Source organism: Anoplolepis gracilipes, chromosome 11, assembly GCF_047496725.1.
Source record: "Anoplolepis gracilipes chromosome 11, ASM4749672v1, whole genome shotgun sequence".
NCBI classification, from domain to species: domain Eukaryota; kingdom Metazoa; phylum Arthropoda; class Insecta; order Hymenoptera; family Formicidae; genus Anoplolepis; species Anoplolepis gracilipes.
The window spans coordinates 4404074-4428784 of NC_132980.1; the positions used below are offsets into that span (position 1 = coordinate 4404074).

Sequence of the window (24711 nt, forward strand, 5' to 3'; positions counted from 1 at the left end):
GTGATCAACATATTCAAGATACAATGGCGAATGCCACATGTGTTGTTGAGTGAAATTAAAAAGCTGTCTATGCTGCGCGCTCTGGAAAGCGGACGCTACCTCAGCATGGGTTTTCGCTCGTGGGATCTGTACGAGTTTCCGCTGTTGCAGCGTACAACCAAACATTCGTGGGCCATTAAGACCGCGACTCAGCTGGAGAAACCACGATACGTTATCTTTGCTCTGCAGACAGGCCGGAAGAATATTATGCTCGAGGATATGAGTAAATTCGACGACTGCAAATTAACGAACGTGAAGCTTTATCTGAACTCGGAATGTTATCCGTACGACGACATGAATCTGGATTTCGATAAAAACAGATGGTCGATTCTCTACGACACGTACGCGCGTTTCTGCAAAAACTATTACGGATACGAGTACCTCGAACCGAGTCTCACTGTCTCACTGTTTCTACAGTACGGTCCGTTTGTGATCATCGATTGTTCTCGACAAAACGAATCGGTCAAGAGTGCAACCGTGGATGTGCGATTGGAATTTGAGTGTAAGGAGAATGTGGCTAATAATACGACTGCGTACTGTCTCATCATACACGATCGCGTAATCCAGTATAACCCGTTGACCAACGTTGTGCGCAAAATTACCTAAGTGTTTGCGACAATAATTTAGAGAGAGGAAAAGCTGGATATAAATCCGAGTGTTACGAGATGGTTGTCATTCTTCTTAACTGACGAAAAGAGATCTCATCATGTCTGTACCAACGTTTGTCGATCTGCAAGGATTTGTCGTTTCGAATAAATTCATCGCAAAGGAGGTGGCGGTGCTGAGAAGAGGAACTGTTCTCGCACACTACATTTTTCGGAGTCCTATACCATGGCATCTCCTTACAAAATCCGAAAAGTGTCAAGCTTCATGGTTGATGGCGAATCATCATGGACTACAATGGGAGGATGGAATCGTTGCGTACAGCATGGCGAAACGATTGATTACAACAGCTGTAGTTGAAGAAGAAGATGATAAAATGCAGTGTATCGTATACGTTAAAGGATGCCAGAAACGAGAATGGCTTGCTAATATGCTCGGCGACGATGCGAGAGAAAATTTAATCATTGAGACCTTGGATGCTGATTACGACGATATCGAATCTCTAAATAATCTAGATGTTAAAAATACTATACGATGTGAAAAACATGTTAAGAATTGCGCATTACAAAATGTATTCAAAATATTTAACTGGTGGTCGCAACGCCAGAAAGAATTGCAAGATTTGGAAAAATAAAATATTTAAACACTAATATGTTTTATTTCTTATTCCCCCTCCTCATTCCCCCTCCTCATTCCTTCCCTCCCTCCCTCACGAGTCATTTAAGAATTCTTTTTATCCGAGTATCGTCCCTCTCTCCCTTCTAAAAATTTCAGAGCACTAAAGTATTCTAGAATCTCCCACCACATTTACCACTAATCTCCCACTACTTTGAAAAACGGGATGTCACGTATATTTGATTCTTCATACGGTCAGTGTTGCGTTAACCGTTCGTGAAAGTGGTCCACTTTTGAAATCTGGAAATATGTACTACGTCGAAAGAAGCAGTGGCGGCCCCAGCAGAAGCGTGAATAATTACGTACCGAATCGTTATGAAACTCCATCGTTTAAGAACAAATGTGACAAGTAAGTTTTTGTTTAACTTCTTTCTATTTTTTCACAAATTGTTTTTAAACTAATTTTTTTTTTATTTTATTTTTTTACAGCATTTCGTTGAAGCGTCGTGCGATTCGTATACTAAGTAGACGATACGCATTGACAACCACGGAATTCAAATTCCTTGAAATTGGTATCAACGTGGGTACACCGAGTTACGTGGAAATTGTCATAGGAGATCATCAAGGAAAGGAACTGGTATTATCTCTCGAAACGTGGAAGGGACTCTACGAGCAACGTCGCAATATTCACGATTTACTGCGAAAGGACTCTAAAGATACCTATAATTTTATAAGCGTTGGACCGTTAACAGTGCGAGTTCATACGATTAACGATACTAAACTTATAAGTCTCGAATCTTTAAACGTACGCATGATGATGATTGAACCGACGTTACACCGTATGTTTGATCTCGATCAATGCATCGATGTAACCTTTGATCGATTGGTTAGAATCACCGAGACCGTCGATACTAAGTTTACACAATTCTCCAATATCGCGTCCACTATAACGGATAATAAAAAAGTGTCAAATGTAATATGCGCCAGCGACGCCTTCAATAAACATCAACTTGTCGATTGCGAACTGGTAGCTTTAGTTTTTAGTCACAATATGTAATAAAAAAAAAAAAAAAAAATATATATATATAAAAGAGAAGAATAAAGTTTTTTTAAATTTAAATCATGATATAATTTACTCGCACGCATTTCCCATCCGTGCTTCCTCCCACCCGTAAACAGTCCCAGTTCTCATATGTAGTTCGTTGCGGGGAATGACGTCATGCTGGGACCGCGAGAGAGTAAGTGCTAGGAAAGAAAGAGATAGCGCGAGGTGAAGTAGAGCGAGAGAGTAAGTGCTAGGAAAAGAAAGAGATAGCGCGAGGGTACAAAGCTGCCGAACGTCGGCACTTAAAATCTCTTTTTCCATAATATTCTAATGGTCATAAAATAATCATAAAAAATTAGGAAAAAAAAAAGAGAAAAAAAAAAAAAGTTGCAGTTCTTTCCCTAAAAATTATGGAAGATATTTTTTTTGCTCCAGTTTTTTTTTTTTATGGGAGATTTTCCGCGAGGATACAAAGCTGCCGAACGTCGGCACTTAAAATCTCTTTTTCCATAATATTCTAATGGTCATAAAATAATCATAAAAAATTAGGAAAAAAAAAAGAGAAAAAAAAAAAGTTGCAGTTCTTTCCCTAAAAATTATGGAAGATATTTTTTTTGCTCCAGTTTTTTTTTTTATGGGAGATTTTCCGCGAGGGTACAAAGCTGCCGAACGTCGGCGCTTAAAATCTCTTTTTTCATAATATTCTAATGGTCATAAAATAATCATAAAAAATTAGGGAAAAAAAAGAGAAAAAAAAAAAGTTGCAGTTCTTTCCCTAAAAATTATGGAAGATATTTTTTTTGCTCCAGTTTTTTTTTTTTTTTTTTTTTTTATGGGAGATTTTCCGCGAGGGTACAAAGCTGCCGAACGTCGGCGCTTAAAATCTCTTTTTTCATAATATTCTAATGGTCATAAAATGATCATAAAACTAGAAAAAAAAAACAGTTTTATGACTTCTAAAATACCCCCCCCCCCCCCTAACATCTACTTTCGAACGTGTGTAGGACCCTTCCCCCCCCCCTTTCCCTAACAGACCCCTCGCCCCTCTCAAATACCCCCGTCCCCCGCACCCCCCTCAGCGCCCCATGGCTTAGAATCCCCCCTATAACACTACTGTCCTGTATCATTTTCCGATTTTTGCAATAATTATTAAAATATTAATTAAAAACGCTCAGCGTATGAGCGCGCGCCGCATATAGCGCTCAGCATATCCTGAGCGTTTTTAATTAATATTTCAATGTTCCAATATGTACCATGTCCCAATATATACCAGTTGCCCCCATGTGTTACAGAATTATTATAATATGACAGTATGATATATAACAGATTTTAAATAGGTTTCAAATATGATATATGGACAATCTACTTCCACATTAATTAATAATACACAGGTTTTAGAGTTTCGTGCAAAAATCGGAAAATGATACAGGACTTTTATGTTCAGTTTGACCTGCTCTATCTGCCCTAGAGAGGTGGGGCGATTATTACCGGACATCTTGTAAATATGCATAATATTGTTCGCTAAACGTTTTTAATTAATATTGTAATAATTATTGCGAAAATCGCAAAATGACTTAATACTTTTTTGTTTAGTTCACTGTACTCTACCCACTCACGAGCGTTGGCCCATTAGTTATGAGACACCCTGTATAGTCATATATGATATATGATAATTAAATAAAATCATATGATATCATATATGATTTTATTTAATTATCATATTATCATATATAACTATATTTGGCAAGATATGCTCAGATATTGACAAAATCCATATATGGCCAATTTTATATGGACTTTTTTTTCCCTGGCATTTTTTGCCACGCAACGTGCCGCGGTGTTTTGTTAAAGTGATCGATATATCAATCGACCCATCATCTACCTGACATCGACTGCCCAATATCAAGCGATCAAATTCCATTGAAAAAGACACAATACTACCTCTTCCTTAAAAAATGACACTAGCAGTCGTCATTTTCTAATTATCTTTTTTTCTTCCCAATTTTTGAGAACGAGGAAAGGAAATTTTTTCGTGGAACAATTTTTCCAGGACTCGCCCAAGTTCCCGCCTTGACATTCGCTTTAAGCTCCACAGGAAAGCTTCATTTAGAAGCTACAATTATTTGAAAAACTTGTTTCCTAAATGTCGGAGATTCCGATTTTTTTTTATAAAATTCTATTTTGCAAAACTAAAGTATCTCATAGATTCCAATAATCCTAACTGAAAGAACTGAAATCTTAACTAAAGAGTCTTTTTCAATTACTTTCTGCCAAGATGGACACATTTCTGTCTTTTTCTCTTTTCTTTTTAAGAACAAAGAAACAATAGGATCTTCAAGTTGATCATCTTTCAATTAATAAGATTATTTTTTCTAAAAACAATATGACCTAATGTACACGGTGTGTCTCAAAAGTTCCCGGACTGAATTTTTAAAATCAATATTAGTGGCGCGATTTGCCTGTACTTTTGGGAGTATGTTGAGGGAACTTATCGCGCACTCTGTGTAAAGTTTCAGCAAGCGATATTCAAATTCAAGCAGTGTTCAAACGTTTTGCATGAACGATGTTTGTGACGGTGCGTTATACTCATTGTAAAATGAATATTAATATGGAGCAACGTGTTGCAATTAAGTTTTATTTTAAAGTTTGAATGCGACGGAAATGTCCGCTAGACTATTTTTTTTCCGAAGATAAAATTGCAGTTGAAAGAAAATCGATTTAACACACGATTGAGGACATTCAAAAAGCAGTAATCGAGAAGCTGTGCATGCTCGGAAAATTGAAAAACATTTTATTTAGCATATTGATTATTCAAAATAGTCTCCATTTATTGCTATGCATAAATTGGCTCGTCTCCCTGCGAAATCTTCAGCTTTTCACGATTACTGCTTTTTAAATGTTCTTAATCGTGTGTTACATCAGTTTCCTTTCAACTACAACTTTATCTTATCTTTATATTATCTATCTGTAGTTCGTAATTTCCAACAAGTTACACATTAATTCTTTTCAGCTTTACTTAAAACTCGGCTGTAATAAACGATGATTTTATCTGTTTCTTCCTACGTTTGAGGTAAAACTGCATTAATTCCTTGATCAGAAGTATCAGTATCCAAAATAAACTTTCCTTCCGTAGAAAAAGATAACACTGGAGAAGAAATCAGAATCTGTTTTAATTTTTCAAAAGAAAGGTTATTAAAGTGGTTATTACAAACATACCTTCTTTTTCTCCTTCCCTTCCTTTCAAAAAACCCATATGAATGCGTTTTGTGATGGCTCCATAGACCTAAAGTATGGACTCCGTTATCCCTATTTTAACCGTAGGTGAAACAGACTCCACAAAAAAGAGCGATATAGCAAGTGACCGCGGATTACCTCTGTCTATCATATGTTTTGATATTGACTAGAAAAAGACAGATATTGGCTGCAGATTTGTACTGTCGTTTTTTCACACTAGGACTTACTTTTGAATTACGTTGCGCAGTCCATACTTTAGGTCTATGAATGGCTCCATATATCATCCGAATTTCTATAAATATATCATGTTCTTGCTCAATTTTCAAGGTGTTTTCCAACGCTCACTTTTTAATAATTTTATCATACTCAGAAAATCAAAATCTATAAAAAAAACTATTCCTTTATTTACATCTCTTTAGGCAAAAATCGATCTTTTTTTAACATCCTCTTTTCACTAGACTTTCCATCAATGCATAGAAGAGGGTTTTACAATAAGAGAGAATCTTTGAACAAATTTTTGATACTCATTTTTTAAAATGGAACTACTCTAATTTTTTTTTATATAAATCGATTTCTCAATATTCTGAGTAAAAGATTATAGGAGTATGTTCACCGAAAATTGATTAATTTACAAGATATTTCATATTTTGACATAAACTATGAAATATCTCCTAAAATATTTATTTTTTTATTAGCTTGCCTCAATACTTTTATGCACAGAATAATGAGAAGAATCAATTGGTGTAAAAAATTACATAGTTGTCTTAAAGAAAAAATATGTAACTACTAATTGCAAATTCGTATTTTCTCTTTATTGTCGCATCTATATGTTTGCCATCTTGCAATGAATTGAATATTCTCAATTACAATTTAATACTAATAATTTGATTTGGCTATTGCTAATTTTTAATGCTGTATGAAAATAAATCAATCTATATATTTAAATATTATTTTCATCTATTATACCTTATAGTTCTATCCTGTTCTAACATGTGTGTTCATCTTCTTCTTTTATATAAAAACAACTGGTTTTATGAGTGGTTTTAGTCCTTTTTATTGCAATATATTAGACGTCATTGTATTTATGTCCGATAAATACATCAAGTAAAAGGTTTTATTTGACAAGTTTTCTTTTTTCCGACTGTTAAAGCGTGTTATGATGTGTATAATGTATATTATACGATTATATAATATCGTATCGATTATATAATATCGCGGAGTGTGTGTCACTTTAACCGCTACCATAACACGAATTTCTCATTATTCTTAATATTCTTATCGCTTTCGTTCTTATCTAAAGATTAAATATTGTACAAAATCAAAGTCGTAAATTGTATTGTACTAAATTGTAGAATTATAGTATGCGTACGTTGAATCGCGATAGTTTGCGCATTTTATTTTCTGTTCCACAGTTTTATTTCTGAAACTATTTCATAATTTTTTCTATATGCTATAACTCATTATCCATCGAAATGCCAATAACTGGAAAGAAATTTAAATAAAAAATAAATTTAATGGTTACAAAATTTTAAACATGACTGTTATACCTAGTGTTTTTTTGCAACAATTTTTTTCGCTTACACATATAAATTTTATTCTAAAATTGCAAACGCGAAAATAACGTCAATTATTATAATTAAATACTGTCCTACCATTTTTAAACGATATATATATATATAAATACATATACTTATATCTAAACAATACAAATTACTCGAAACTATTACATCATTTTAATAAATTAATTTCCTAGTTAACCAAGTCTGTTTCTACAAATTTTATCAAGTATTTGCAAACTTTTGTCAGCGGAAAGGTTATACATTTAGTACAGAGTTTTTTAATTTCAATTATATTGACAGACTGTCGGAATTTCTTAATATAATCTGATAACAGATTGACGGCAAAAACTAAACAGGAATTGTCAGGAAAATCTGCTTTTGCTCGATTTTTGCTCTCAAATTGCGCACGCGCATACATTTTTGGCGCCAATTTACTGTCAGGATCTGTGAACAGACTCTGACAGATCATAAACCTAATGCGGACACAGTTGGCGTTAATTTGCCAAAAATGTCTTTTTGTGAGTGAAAAAATCTGTCGCCAATTTGCTGGTATATTGCGCGTATTTTGCTTGATTAGGCCTAATAAATTTACTAAAAGTAAAAAATTTTTTCAAAAAAAATTTAAAAAATGCATTTGTAGTTAAACATTTTTTTTTTCTTAATAATTAAATTAATTTTTTATTAAAATTGTTAAATCTCCATTTGAATTAATTAATAAACAAAATTCAGTTAATTATTTTACGTTATTTTTTTAATCATAAATCTAGAGAAGGACAATTTCAATTATGTATACAATTCATTGTATATACAAATACAAATTGAGCAAAATTTGTAATCTTATCTATACGTATCTCGCATTCGAAATTCTATTATAAAAATGCAAATATTGTTAACAAATATTACTAGCGAACATAACATTATTTCAAACGGAAATCACGGAAAAACGGATTTTTCTTCTTTTGATCTCTTTCGCGCAAACTATATTTCAGCAACGTACGCAGAATATAGCACAAAGTATATCCTTCACCAAAACCTAAAGAGAAATAATAAACGACTCCAATCTTAAAAATCCTGTGAAAAATACCAACTTTTCTTGCGTTCACATTTTTGTTGTTACGTAAATTACATCGTATTCTTATTCATAGACAATATTAAATAAGTTTTGCAATATTATTTTTCGTATGTGTGTGTGCGTGCGTGTGTGTGTGTGTGTGTGTGTGTGTGTGTGTGCGTGCGTGCGTGCGTGCGTGTGTGTGCGTGTGTGTGTGTGTGCGCGCGCGCACATTTTGTGAGCGCATGAAGGTGTAATTTTATATAATACGTTATAGTCAATTTTATTAATAATTAATATACAAATAATGGAAGACATATGGCAGCACTAAAAGTGCCGAAAGATTCTTTTATCTAACACGTTTATAGAACTTTTTTATTATTTTAAGTTAACGTTTATCTTTATTTTGCGTGATTTAATTGCACGCGTTTTATTCGCATTATATACTAAGTTTATATATCTATATATCTATATATATGTGTGTGTGTGTTTTGTGTGCGTGTGTATGTGCGCGCGCGCGCGCGCGCAGGTGTGCTTATGTGTGTGTTGTATATACACACACACATATATATGTATATTCTCATTATCATATGGATATTTTTTGATAAAACGCATTATTTTTAAATAATTATCTATCATATCGATGAAAAATAAAATCGTTAAATTAAAAATCGATGAAAAATAAAATCGTTAACTAAAAATCACAGAAACATGAAATTAATAGAAAATAGACAATGCCTTGCATAATGTCAAAAGATAGATATGATTAGACATAATAGATATAATATACATATAAGGATACAGGTAAGAATTATTTTATGTAATATATAACATAATATAATATATATAAACATATAACATACATAAAAGCTATTTTATATAAAATAAATTAATAAAAATAATTAATAATAGATTTTGATTTCATAGATTAAACGTGTCTTAAATGTTTCTAATTACAAATATCTAAACGACGTGATAATCTTTCTTTCAAGGAATGTTCATGATGCTCAGTATTCTATATGAATTACCCATGATTTTACCGCAAAGTATAATCGCAACATTACAGCAATTATGTTTCACTGACATATCGTTAAATTTCACTTCTAATAATATTGGTAAAATTTGTGTCACTGTGATTAAAATCTTGTGACGTTTTGCGGCGCATACATATATATATATATATATATTACCTTGTATAATATTAATATAACATTTTTTACTTGAGTCAAATAAATAGCCAACTAAGCTCAACAAATGTGGTTTTTTTTAGTCCGTTGTAATCCACGCATTGAAATCACTCTGGTCGGGCCGCTATTTAATGACATATTGGCTACTTAATTTTGACAATAAGTCATGTTTCTTTGAATATAATTCTACCTTCATTTGTGTTTATAAAGGTATCTACTTATCGCAATTTATATTGTAACATTTTACCCTTTATATAAAAATGTGAGAAAGTATACTGTATAATAATATAATTATATACACTACTCAAGAAATATAGGGAACACTTTTTGTGCTAAAAAATGGACATTTTCAAACCGTTGTAACTCGGTGAAAAATCACCGTAGGAAAGTTTTAAGAAAAGCACTTTCAAGCTTGAAGTTTTAACTTTAATGCATTATCGATAGTTTTACAAATTCCTTTAATGTTTGTAGTTTAATATTTTTATAGTTAAATTTTTTTAAAAAATATACTTTATGGAATTTGACTTGAATTCGTCAAGAGAATTTTTCTTATCAAGCTGCAAAATGTCAAAAATACGTAATTTTAAGGAACAAAACAATTTGTTTCTTTTTAAAGCACAGAATAAGGAAAATGAAAAAAAATTTTTAAACTATCGATATTGCGTTAAAGGTGAAACATTAAGCTTTAAAATACTCTTTTGAAAACTTTCTTTTATGATGATTTTTCGTCAAGTTACAATAGTTTAAAAAAGCCCATTTTTCACATATAAAATGTGTTCTGTGTACTTTTTGAGTATATATATGCATATATCAATATATATACAAATATATTAATATATATATATATATATATATATATATATTAATATATTTAAATTTATATGTGTATAAATTAGCTTATATATATATATATATATATATATATATATATATATATTAAAATTAATGACAAAATATATAACAATATATATATGTAATATAATAAACAAACCATAAAGAAATACAAATTTCACTAATAATTGATCACTTTAAATAAATTGAACAATATTAAAGATACATGTGTGTTGTGTGTTGTGTGTAATTTCGTTTTTAATTATTTTGTAAGCAACGCGACAACATTATTTGCAAAGAAATATTGGGTCGTCGTTACAATGGATTCTTTTTGTTAAACATAGATCGTTCAACGCAATGCGAATTTATAAAGTAATTCGTATATAATTAGATAATAATATAATATAATAAATTCATAATTATAATATAAAAGTATCAAACTCGTTATTTTAATTTAAAATCAAAATTAGAAGATAATTATTGCGATTTCTTATTACAATATCTTCAATTTCCAATATTAAGCATTTTAGTAATCAACTAAAAAGATTGGAATCGAAACAATGTTTATATTTATTTTTAAAATCAATATTCTTACTTTTTCATAAAAATCCTTATTTTATTTCAAATTTTAATGAAAAATTTGATTTTAATATTCCGTACGCGCGCGCGCATGATGGTTACAAATTATTCTGTACTATATTAATTTTTCGAACTTTATAGCTAGCTCTCTCTCTCTCTCTCTCTCTCTCTCTCTCTCTCTCTCTCTCTCTCTCTCTCTCTCTTAGAAAATTCTTAAGATCACTTGGGGGAAACAATATCTATAATTAGGAAATCTTTAATCTCAGGCTCGGTTTGACCGATAGCCTGATAAACAAAATTTTTGTCCTCATTTATATTTTACTATCCATGATACTTCAACAACTATTAATTATGCTAATAATCATGCTAGTAATATTATAGTTAATAGTCATCGCTTTGTTACGGCGACCGTAATTTCTTCGTGAAGCTTATATAACATTAAATTAAAAACGGTATATTTTGATAAAAATGATAATAAAATGTTAATTGGAATTAATGAAATACATGCTATTTTGTTTTGTTGTTGATTTTGAGTTATATCAAACTACACCCGGGTAAAAAATTTCTCATATATAATTATATATAATAATATAAAAATATATATAAATATATAAAATTCTGTATAAGTTATGTATAGTATGCATAATTTTGTATTATCGTTGACTGACATCTAGCCAACATTAATATAAAATTATATATAATTATACAATAACTCATATATTATTATATATAATTATACATAACTTATATAAAATTTTATATATTTCTATATAATTTTATATGGTCATATATCATATATGATTATACATAACAAATTTTTTACCGGGACATTTCTTTGCGTATCTTATTCACGAGAATATTATCTTACTCATTGTTTTGTCAAATGAGAAACAGTGAATATTATAAATTATTTGCTTTTCTTTTCTGTTTGTTTGTTTTTTTTTTACTTCCTTATCAATTATTTCGTTGCTCCATGTGTCGCACTTTCTATATTTCCATAGAAACTTTGTTATTCAATCAATCGTAGCTATGCAATTCTGCGGCTATTTCTGACGTGTACTCAGGAATACAAGGTACAAGATAACACAGAGTTTCTCTCTTTTCTTTCTTCAAACACACACACATACACACACACTCACACACAAAACTTATAGAAGAAAGCTTTGCCTTGGAAGAAAATGTTGCTTTAGAAGCAATAACGGGAATAAAATTACTTTTAACATTATTAGATCATAAAGATGATACTAATATGCGCTTATACACCTTACTTTACGAAATAAATAATTAATACACTGTACATTTGTCGCAAAATACTTTTTTTTTGGAGTAACGTAATTTTCGTATATGTGCGTTTGTGACACCGGATGGAAAATTTCTCTATAGATCAATTATTTATCGTCATTTATTATCTTCATTAAAAAAAAAATCACACCAAAACTTGTATCATCGTTTCGAAAATTCTTTCAATAAGAATTCGAATATAAGCATGTGATTCGCAAAATTGTGTAACGATTGTTTTATGGAATTTCCTTCGCGATACGAGCCCAAAAGATATACAGTACAGTGCTTTACACTCTCAAATTTTACACTTGTTTAGGCGTACTAGTTTAGTAGATAATTCAATAAAGAATAAACGTGATATGTCACTAATTAGCATTTTACGAAAAATATTACGAATTAATTATAATATTATAAAACAATTATAATCAAGTCCCTATATTTTTTAATTTCTGTTTTCTTATTCTTTATTATTTTTTTGCACCGCTTTCTTATGCTTTCGTGTTGTATAAAATGAAGAAAAGCGAATGAAACATGTATAGTCACATGGCCATGCAAATATGAAACAGGAAGAGAAATAATAAAGAAAAACAAAACAAAGAACAAAAATAAGGGACTCAATAGTATTAATACTTGACAGCGAATATCACTGTAGTAAGCCGATATCATCGAATTTGATGGATCTGAACCCGATCGACTGTTTTCTTGCATGGTGACATTAAAACAACTGCAAATAATTCACTAGCGTTTAATTATTGAGCTAATAAAATATTAGTTTACTATATGTAATGAGCTATCATATTTTTTGGTGTTACATAACAATATTGAGCAGTATGATTTTAGGCATTTCAATAACCATGACGATGGACAAAATCATCAATACTCGTATTATAGAAACCGACGTCATCTGATAAGTAATTAACTCAATCTCTCATTTTGTTTTATTACGCTATTATTTTATTTTACATATTTGATTTAGTATTATTCACACATATATTTTAAATAAATTTTTTATGTATCGGAGTTTATATTAATAACTTTATAAGAAAAATAAAAATATTCAAAATACGGATATACGACAGGGTTCGGAAAAGGAAGACTTTTAAGCGAATCTCACCTTCGATAAAAATAACAATCCTGCTGACGTGATTCTGGCATGATATCAAAGAAAAGAGAGAACTACATTTTTAGAATTATTGATATCATATTTAATAAGAATGAGAAAATTCATGAATTGTTTGGAATCATGTGTCTAATATAGCTTAATAGAAAAGATGAATTTACGAAAAAATAAAAAATATAAAAGTTGAAAAAAAAGAAATATTTAGAAGACTATCATACAATTATTAGGCATTCTGTATATTCTCTTTCTTTAAATTTCTCAATTTTTTATATTTTTTTAATATTTCCATTTTTTCCTGCTCTGGGAAAACTGTTCTGCTTTAAAACACTTGCCTTGCATTGCTCTCTTAATACATATTTGTTACATTACTACATAATCATATGTAGAATAAAAGACCCAAATAAAAAGATGAAGATTAAAAGAAAATTTTAAAATAGAGAGATATCTCAGTGCTTACGATTTAGAAGATAAAGCTTCAGCGTACAAAAAAATTTCGATTATTATTTCATCAGTTACTATATATTATGACCATTCGAATAATATCCCTGAATAAATGGAAAATATTTCAAAAGTCTTCACATAACTGGTAAAAATTGCTACTATTTATTGTATTGCATAGTGATGATAGATCGAATCTGAAAAAAGACAATAGTCCGAAAAGGGAAAAGTCACGATCAAAAAGTCACTAATCAGAATCTTAAATAGTTTCATATAGACATTAGGTCCTCAGGAATTGCAAAAAGCTTCAACAACAATAGAAATAAGATTTAAGGAAATATTCTTGGTGTGATCTTCATTTGAAGATTGAAAGAATCATTGTGATTGCGAGAAAAAACTTGCTGGAAACTGTTCTCAAAAACTACTATTAAATATTTAATATAAAAGTAGTTAAATTTCACTTCGTTACAACTAATTATCCATTATCACAAATTATTCAAGCAAATATTAAATAATAATATCCTGTAATATTATTTTTTATTGGTGAAACAAAAAAAAATCTTGCGAGTAAGTTTCATGACAAAAATACACCAATTTACTGATTACTAAACAAAATAATCTTCAACTACATTTTTCTATTGCAGTAAAATTGTCATTGCAGAATAAATGTTAACTTCCTATATTGTAGTAAAATAATTTGCAAATCGCGACAAAACCATTTTCAATGAATAAAATTAATATTTCCGAACGTCTTTACTGTTCAAATTAAAGTCTAAGGAAACAACTGCATAACATATATTATGCCAGTAATCTTTTTTTCTTTCCAAATTCTTTTTCATGTAATATCAACTGTTACTCAAATATAATCTTTCATTTTTTTTTCTCAAGATAGTCATAATACATGGGGCATTTATTGCTTTTAGTAGGAGGATAAATTTTGACGTATGATACGTATAAATATACAAGATTTTCTCGCCTAACTTATAATTGAATATTATAACATAGATATGTATATGGATATGTATTTATGTATATATGTATGTATATATACATATATGTGTATATATATGCATACATACATATATGTATACATACATTTATACATACATACATACATACATACATATATAACTATTATATATATATTATATATATTATATATATTTTATATATATATATATATATATATATATATATATATATATATAATATATATAATACATATATTCCCAGATAGCGAAATCTGTCAAGAGCATGTATTGCAAACTGTATGGTACATATTATGTTGGAAGAACTGTAGCAGTAGCCGATCATGATCTGTCATTTTATCTAGTGTCAGAGAAATACAGCAGAAATCGAGGAGGCCTTGCGTCATAACATATAAAAGAAAATGCTGTAAGAATTGCGTAGAAATTGCTGACATAAAATAATAAAATTCACATTACGCGTTGACATAATATAAAATTAATTTAAATTAAATATGAAACATAACGTCATCGAATGTTGGCAAAATGTAAATAAATACCAGGTTTATTTGTAAGCACATTATGGCGGCAGAAACACAGCAGAAATCGAGAATGTTTAAAATAATAATAATAGAAACAGAGCGATTATATAAGATATATTATAATAATATCGAGTTATAATTCTTTTATTAACCGCTATGCGACGTATTATTTCGCATTCATGTTTTTATAACGGATATAAAATCTACTCAACGTCAATAAAAATGGAAGTATAAAATTAGTAGTATCTGTTTCGATTAGTTTAATTTCTTATGCAATTCCAATAGAAAATTAAATTGATCAAAAAGTAATCAATGTAATCAATGAAAAATTGTCCGTTTGCTAGTTACTTGAGATGCAAAATAAGAATTCTAATATAATTAAAATATTAATTAATTATTAATTAATTGTATTTAATTAATAATTAATAAATTAGTTAATTACTTTTATTTAATCGTTTTATTCATTAAGTATTTAATGTGGTCAATCGTTTGTGTTATGTAAAATTGAACTGCAAGGAAATATATGTTACATTTATACAATAACTATTTATACAATAATATTCAGTTCTATTACTCTTTGAAATGTTGATATAATTATATTTATCAGGCGTGCTCCATCTTTATCATGTTTCGCCATTACGTAGGAGCAGGTCATTCTATTTCTGCTGTGTTTCTACTTCGTCAGTACTCGTACTTAATATGATAGGTCGTATTATCTTCTTATTACATTTTACAACATGATAATATATCATGCTTGATTTCGGCTATTTTTTTGCGGCAAGTTTTATTTCATATTTGCTATGTTTTTTTTTGCCACAACATAATAGCAAACAATGTTAAATTTTTGTTGCCTTTTTTCCGTCATCATATCAGCAAACTATGTTACGAGAATCTGAACTTACTGAGGAAGCAGGCCATTAAAATCTGCTATAAAATCATGATTAAACTTTCTAGCATACTACTAGTATTTTTCTATCTGGGTATGTATATATATGTGCGTGTGTGTTTTGTGTTTTGTGTGTGTATGTGTGTATGGATATTACCACCTTTATATTCCGTGATAATCCGCGAATCTAATACATTATTTCCTTTTCTTTTACTTATCTTCTTCTTTATAATTGTTTCATAGAAACAATAACGTTAAATTCATTTTAAAAAGATAATTTATAAACATGTGTGTATATATATATATATATATATATATATATATATATATATGTGTGTGTGTGTGTGTGTCTGATGTGTGAGAGATATGTGTGTGATATGTGTATATGTATATATATGTATTTGCGCATGTGTGTGCGCGATATTATTTAATGACGATAAAGAGTCACGCAAGTAACAGCCGCATTGTAACGATGGATAAGAGAACTGTAAGACTTAACGAGAAACTAACAAGACGGTCGGCGTCGCCACAGAATTTAATCTCCATCTCTTCAGGGTGATAGTTTATACATTTCGGTGGTCTTCGCCGGTACAAGCGTTCTCTCCTTGCCGTACACGCTCCGGGTTCTGTCAATGCTTCGATAGGTTCAATACTCAACTGTTTACTGCCACATGGACACAGCGTGTCAACCACCAGCAATATCAAATTGGTGTGACGAATCTTTTGAACGCTGAACGGTCTACGAAGCAAAAGCAAGAAAAGAAGAAATATATTATAATATATATATTATAATAAATATACTTTTTAGCACCAAATTTTTTCACCGATGCTCTTTTTTCTTCTATTCTATATGCTGTCCGTAATTTGCTCCTTCTTTCTTTTAGTCTAAATTTGTGTACCCTATATATTTATTAAAAATACATTATATATTATATATTATAATAAATATATTGTATATTATAGAAGAAGAAGAGAGAGAAGAAATCAGAAGTGGATAGAAGAAGAAGAAAGAATGAGGAAAAAGAAAAGGAAAATCAGTTATAAAGAAGTATTATAAAGAAGTAATTTACTGGAGTAAGGGGGCAAAGGAAATGTATAAAATAATACAGAAGAAATAGGATAGGTAACAGACAGTGAAGAGACAACTATAGACAATATGAAAAAAGTGAAAGAAATTAATTAAAAACTCTATATGTAAAAAAAGGAAGAAAAGGAAGAAAGAGTTGGAATATAAAGATTGGTGGGATAGAAGTTGTACGAAGAGGAAAAGACAAGTTAAGAGGATATACTCTAAATGGAGGAAAGGTAAAGGCATGAGGGAGAAATATATGGAAAGCAAGATAAAAGAATTTTTAGAGAGAAAAAGAAAAGAGAAAAGAGAGGAGTAGAAATTAAGAAGCCTGAAAAAGAAAATATGATATATGAGAATATATAGATAGGAAGAGGAGAAAAAGATAATGAGAGGAAAATAATATAGATAAAGAGGAGTGGAGAAGATATTTTATGAAGGAGAATGTGGTAAGGCATTGAAGGAGCCGTTTTTTTATGTCATAACATTGCGAAAGTTTAATATATATATATACTAGTTTGATTATGATTATTAAATGGTTCAAAGACATTAACTTACATAATAAGCAACGCAATCGACGGAATATACGTGAATAATATAACTAAATTAAATTATAGTAACGGATAATAAATGAAAATCGCATGTAAAACGAACGTTTCGGCTTGATGTTTCAAACCCTCCTCAGCGCATGAAATTGAGTTAAAAATTAAGTTAAAAATTAAAATTAAAAAATTAATCAAGTTAACGCAACGATATATAATGTAATAAAACGGTATTCATTAGTTCGCCTCTCGTATAAGCGTTGGTTTTTTTTATATACCGTATTGTTCTTGATATGTTAATAATAAACTTGACCGTCTAGAAAGTAATGATTGAAAAAAAAATCATAATATAATGGACGTCGGTTTAATGAAAAGAATGAACATATTAAAATTGTGTATTTTTTAGAGTACATAAAATGTGGTAACTTACATAGTCTTATTAAAAATAGTCAACTGTATAGGTTCTCTCGTCCATTGTGAGTAGATTTCCATATCAGAGGGACAATAGTTACTGGGTATAAACGGCAAACTAATGTGATGATACGCAATTGGGTGCGTTATTTATACTTGTCGACTGGTGTCGTGGAGCGGAGAGCTTTCTAATCACATTACTATAGATTTCGGGTAAGCATTCTGTATCGGTCTGCAAATTCAAACTATTCTGTTGCGTTTTGATGTGCAACATTTCTCAGATTAGACATTTACTGTAAAAAGGTTCTTTATCTAGAATTTCCACATTATTCCAGTCAAATTCGTGGTTTAAGTTAATTCGATGATCTGTTATAACGGATTTATTCGTGGTGTTTTTATGTATATGTTGTCGATGTTCGTTAATTCTCGTTTTCAATTTTTGTGCCGGTTTGTCCGACATAAGGCGCGTTGCAATCGTTGCAATTGATTTTGTAAACAACGTTAGTATTGTCAAATTTTGGTATCGTGTCTTTTTGTACTTTAATTAAATTATTCAGTTTATTAAGTTATTACACTAAAATGTGAAATGGTCGTAGACGTGTTCCTGACGATATTTTTAAAGTTCTCGGTTAAGTTTGGTAGGAACGGGATTGTGAAGTAGGAAGTATTTTCTCTATTGCATTCTGTTTTATTGTTGTTGATATCGTTTGTTTTATGTGTTAAGAATTGTAGCCGATGATTAATATTGTCAAATATGAATTTTAGAGGATATCCATTATCCAGAAGAATGTTAATCATTAAGCGAATATTTTTATAATGGAAACGTGGGTGTGAGAGCAAAAAGATTCTGTCAATTAAACCGATGACTGTGCCTCTCTTCTGACTTATAGGATGTTGGGAGAAAAAATTCAGATACCTACCGGAGCATGTCGGTTTTGGAAACCAGTCGAATACAATGTGATAGTTATCAACAATTATAGTCGTGTCCAAAAAATTTATTCTGTTGTTCAAGTCTGTTTCTAACATAAACTGGACTCTGGGATGTAATGAATTAAAGGTCGTCAAGGTGTATTTTATAAGGTCCGATGGAGTGGCTAAAATTATATCATCAACGTAACGATAATATAATGGTGGAGTAAAGGAGTAGAGATTGCAGTGCTTTATCCTCTAAGTCCTGCATAACTATGTCCGCTATAATGGGGGACAGGGGGGAATCCATCGAGGTGCCGTATGTTTGATGGTATGTGTTTCCTTTAAACGTAAAAAATGAGGACTAGATAAAGAACCTTTTTACAGTAAACGTCTAATCTCAGAAATGTTGCACATCAAAACGCAACAGAATAGTTTGAATTTGCAGACCGATATGGAATGCTTACCCGAAATCTATAGTAATGTGATTAGAAAGCTCCCCGCTCCGCGACACTAGTCGACAAGTATAAATAACGCGCCTAATTGCGTATCATCACATTAGTTTGCTTTTTATACCCAGTGACTATTGTCTCTCTAATATGGAAATCTACTCGCAATGGACGAGAAAACCTATACAGTTGACTATTCTTAATAAAACTATGTAAGTTACTACATTTTATGTACTCTGAAAAATACACAATTTTAATATGTTCATTCTTTTCATTAAACCGATATCCAGTATATTATGATTTTTTTTTCAATCGTTACTTTTTAGACGGTCAAATTTATTATCAACATATCAAAAACAATACTGTATATAAAAAAACCCAACATTTATACGAGAGGGCGAACTAATGAATACCGTTTTATTACATTATATATCGTTGCGTTAACTTGATTAATTTTTTAATTTTTAACTTAATTTTTAACTCAATTTCTTGTGCTGAGGAGGGCTTGAAACATCAAGTCGAAACGTTCGTTTTACATGCGATTTTCATTTATTATCCGTTACTATAATTTAATTTAGTTATATTATTCACGTATATTCCGTCTATTGCGTTGCTTATTATATAAGTTAATGTCTTTGAACCATTTGATAATCATAATCAAACTAGTATATATTTAATTGCTTTTTGTAAACTATCCCACATATTTTAAATATATATTAAACTTTCGTAATGTTATGACTTATAAAAAACCGGCTCCTTCAATGCCTCACTACATTCTCCTATTTTAATTTTATACGTCTTTGAATTTTTTATTATTTTAACATTTTATGAAATATTATATATATTATATATTATAATAAATATATAATATATTTATTATACAGGGTATTCTCTGGTTAAACAGCCAAACTTGAAATATAAATTTAAGACCTCAAAACAAAAGAAGATTTCCTTTAAAAGTATGTTCGCAAACGCTTCGTTTAAGAGATAATGACTTCTAAGTTGCAGAACTATAGGAATGAATAATGTCGAAATGTCTCTGTTTTTGTTTTAAGATAAAAGGTCATTGATATGCTTTTGTTTTCTTGCAAAGAAAACTCCTTCTCACTATGGTAGAAGTCCTTGACAATGGCTTAATATTCATTTTCCCGGGAAATGGATTGATCGTGCTGGACCTATAACTTGGTCTCCGCGTTCACCAGATTTAATACCATTAAATTTTTTTGTATATGTAAGCGTGCGAAGAAATTACGGACGCACAATGCTGGTTAGCCACTCATTCTCTCATCGATAGGTGCAATTGTCTCCAAGTTGAAAGATATCATTTTGAACAAAATATTTAATAAGTCATTTATGATAAAGCCATAAAGAGAATAAACCTACATTATTTCGACATTATTCATTCCTATAGTTCTGAAACTTAAAAAGTCAATATCTTTTGAACCAAGCGTTTGCGAGAATACTTTCAATGGAAATTTTTTTTTATTTTAAGGTATATAAATTCATATTTCAAGTTTGGCCGTTTAAGCGGATACACCCTGCATATATACAGGGTATCTCATAACTAATAAGCCATCGCTCGTGAGCGGGTAGAGTACAGTGAACTGAACAAAAAAGTATTAGGTAAAATATTAATTAAAAATGTATGGCCGCGCGAGGAGAGCCGACCTAACCTAACCTACGCACGAACAACGAGCGAACAGATTTTGTTGCTATGCAACTCGTGCGACACTCGTCGCTGGCACGCCTAGAGCGTACGGCCCATGGTCTAGCCGCGCGAAACGCGCGCTCATTCGCCGATCTTTTTTAATTAATATTTTGATAATTATTGCGAAAATCGATAAATGACCTAATACTTTTTTGTTCAGTTCACTGTACTCTACCCGCTCACGAGCAGTGGCTCGTTAGTTATTAGACACTCTGTATATGTATATAAAGTGTCCGGTAATAATCGCCTCACCTCTCTAGGGCAGATAGAGCAGGTCAAACTGAACATAAAAGTCTTTTACCATTTTGCGATCTTTGTAATAATTACCGAGAAATTAATTAACAAACATTGACAAATCAGGGTGAGTATAAGCGCGCGGCGAGAAGGCCCATCCTACTGCTACGCGGTTACTAGGCGCTCATTGAATGATAGGAAGAGCGGTCTACGACTGGAAATGGATGCGTATGAGTAGCGCCCCTAGTAACCGCGTAGCAGTGGGATGGGCCTTCTCGTCGCGCGCTTATACTTGCGCGGATTTGTCAATCTTTGTTAATTTCTCGATAATTATTACAAAGATTGCAAAATGGTAGACGACTTTTATATTCAGTTTGGCCTGCTCTATCTGCCCTAGAGAGGTGGGGCGATTATTACCAGACACCCTGTATATACAAGGTGTCGCAGACCACCCGTACACCCCTTTTATCTCGGAAACAGAGCGTTTTAGAGAAAAATCATTCAGACAAAAGTTGCATGGTTTCGAGAAATACATAAGATGGTGTCATTGGCTTGACCTTGAATTTTCATTTAAAGGTCATATAAAGGTTACCTCAATTTTTTTAAATGGAATACCCTATATATTATTGCATATTCTTGTAGCTTATCTCGAGAGCTTTCCGAAATACTATAATAAAATGTTTTTTTATTAAATACTTTTCGAGTTATAAGGCTTCAAAGTTGCATTTTGACAAAATATCTCGTAAAATATTCATTTCTCGATTATCTTACCCTAATACTTTTATGCAAAGAATAATGAGACAAATCAATTGGCGTAATTAAAACACATAATTATGTTAAAGTAAAAATGTGTAACTGCTAGTTGCAAATTCAGATTTTTTCTTAAAGATAACTATGTGTTTTCTTTATACCAATTTATTCGTCTCATTATTCTGTGCATAAAAGTATTAAGATAAGATAATCGAAAAATATTTTACGAAGATATCTTGTTTTTTATGTCAAAATACTGCAACTTTGAAGCCTTATAATTCGAAAAGTATTTAATGAAAAAATATTTTATTATAGTGTTTCGGAAAGCTTTTGAGGTAAGCTACAAGGATATGTAATGAAAAATAGTAGGTTTCATTTAACAAATTAAAGATGACCTTTACGTGACCCTTAAACGACTATCTAAGTCAAACCAATGATACCATCTTATGTCCCCCTTCGAACCAAACAACTTTTGTCTGAAACATTTTAACGCAATAAAATCATCGATTCGCAAGATAATCGACCATATCACTTAAAATGAAACACTCTTATATATATATATATATATATATATATATATATATATATATGTATATATATGTATATACATATATATGTATATATATATATATATATATATATATATATATTTAGAAACATGACGATTTAACTTTGTGCGTACAATCGTAATAAATTACCTTTCGCATCCAGTAACGTGACAATTAGTGAGCTTCCCTTTCAAAGGATTGCTCTGCCCGCTGGTATTAAGCCGTTCAGGTTGCAAAATGTACAAATCTGTTTTCTTCTCACAGGAACGCAATTTTCGGGGATAATGAGCGGAAGTGGCTCGAGTGGTTGGTGGCGAGGCTGGTGCAACTATCGGAAATCTCATATACATATTATTCTCGTCCGACGTTGCCTCCTCTGTCGAATCGGCAGACGTAAGTGACTCGAGATCATGCGTTTCACCGTCGTCGGTGAATATCAAATCGTCTGGAAAAGATAAATATAATTTCTTGAATTAGTGCAAATAATAATGAGCCTGAATTATCAGCTCTATTCTATAAAACAAATACTATATTGCATATAGAAATTTTTCAATCTGTTTAAAACACTTTTTGTTAATAATATCCATGTTTTAATTTTTATTGCTGCTATTAGATAGTTATATTCTTTGCTGAACATTTTAATAAATTTCAGAAACTTTTTGAACCTACTACATATGTATGAAGATTAAGCTCAATACATATGCATTGAGAATACAAACATTTTACTTATAAATGCATTTATGAGATACTACCATCCAACGAATGCATTGCATCGTTAGCGAATGCAAATGTAGTTCGCCAGAAATCTTGAATATTGAGGCCTAAAACCAAAGTCCAGAGAAAATTGCCGAATGCTGCCACTGTTTTTATAACAGAGTTGGATAGAGTTCTCGGCGCTGACGATTGATGAGATTCTTGAGGGCTACAAGTTCCTTGATAATCAATAACAGTTACTTTCCTGAAACATCGCATAAATGAAACACATTAATAGTAATGTTTAAGTATCTTATAATTTAGTTCAAATCTGTCAAAGAAAAGAGGGGGGAGATGTATAATTTTGAACTCTCTATGATTACTTTCAAAATAATAAAAGCAAATAGTATTGGATATCGACGAGTTCGTACTCTATAAATATTTAAAGACATAAAAGCAGATCTCTTCCAAGTAGTACCACGCCTAAAGAGTGTGAATTTTCTACTTCGAGTTAGAAGTTTCACATTTTTTAAATCAAATTACTTGATAACATTCATAAATTAAAATTTAACTTTATAAAGGAGAAGGGCGAAAGTGTAAGGACGAGAATTAAATAGTCAGACTGTATTTTCACGTAAAAAATAAGAGGCAAAAGGGAAAGAAAAAAGAGAAGATAAAAAATAAGTGTTGAAATACAGATAATAGATAGGAATTAAAGAATAGAAGAGACAATTTTAGGAGTAGGTTAGGAAAATTTAGACTGAAAAAAAGAAGGGGCAAACTGCGGCCAGTAAAAAATAAAAGAAAAAAAGCATCAATGAAAAAATTCGGTGCTGAAAAAACTAAAAAAAAAATGTTAGTGCTGTTAGAAAAAAAAAAATAAATATAGAGATAATGATAAAGTTGAAATAGTTTACTGTATTTAGGAAGGAAAACAGAAATAAAAGAAAAAAAAGAAAAGGAGAAGAACGATCATGTTTGATAAATATTCTAAATTTCATAAACAGAAAGATAGAAAATAGAGAAAGAAAAAAGAGGAGATCAGAAAATGTATACGTCTTCAAAAAGAGTAATAAAACGAAAGAACTCCAATTAAATTGGAAGAAAGAATATAAGAATGAAGAGTAGATGAGGAATGAAGAAATGATGGAGAACACAAAAGAATAGAAAGAGTAGAATTGAGTTACTGTAGAAAGGATTAAAAGGTATACAGGAGGAATTAAAAGCAAGGAGAAAAATAACAAAAGAATTATGAAAAATAAAAAAAAGGATGGAAAGAAATAAAAAAAGAAGAAAAAGGAAGGAAAAAAGAATAGAGAAAATAGAAGAAATAGTAAAAAAAAACATAAAGAAAAGATGAAAGAAAAATTGAGAAGAGAAGAGAGGAGAATTCTCTCTTTCCCTAAATAAAAGGAAAAATGGA

The 24711-nt window shown here is 30.6% G+C and overlaps 2 protein-coding genes across 5 annotated transcripts in view; one reads left to right on the top strand and one right to left on the bottom strand.

The window, feature by feature from the left end:
- The first annotated feature begins 376 nt into the window (after positions 1-376).
- On the top strand, positions 377-2644 carry LOC140671212 (uncharacterized). Its single transcript, XM_072902409.1, has 2 exons — positions 377-1666; positions 1747-2644. The coding sequence occupies exons 1-2, from the start codon at positions 1566-1568 to the stop codon at positions 2312-2314; spliced, it is 669 nt and encodes a 222-aa protein (XP_072758510.1). The 5' UTR covers positions 377-1565; the 3' UTR covers positions 2315-2644.
- Positions 2645-14808: 12164 nt separating this feature from the next.
- Stol (voltage-dependent calcium channel subunit stolid) overlaps positions 14809-24711 on the bottom strand; it is a 54720-nt gene continuing 44817 nt past the window's right edge. For all 4 annotated transcript variants that reach the window (XM_072902397.1, XM_072902398.1, XM_072902396.1 and 1 more), the window contains 3 exons: positions 23348-23553; positions 22746-23040; positions 14809-16714 (listed from right to left, as the gene is read on the bottom strand). In XM_072902397.1, the coding sequence (XP_072758498.1) occupies positions 16420-16714; positions 22746-23040; positions 23348-23553 (796 nt within the window). In that variant the 3' untranslated portion in view covers positions 14809-16419. The remainder of the gene's footprint in view (positions 16715-22745; positions 23041-23347; positions 23554-24711) is intronic.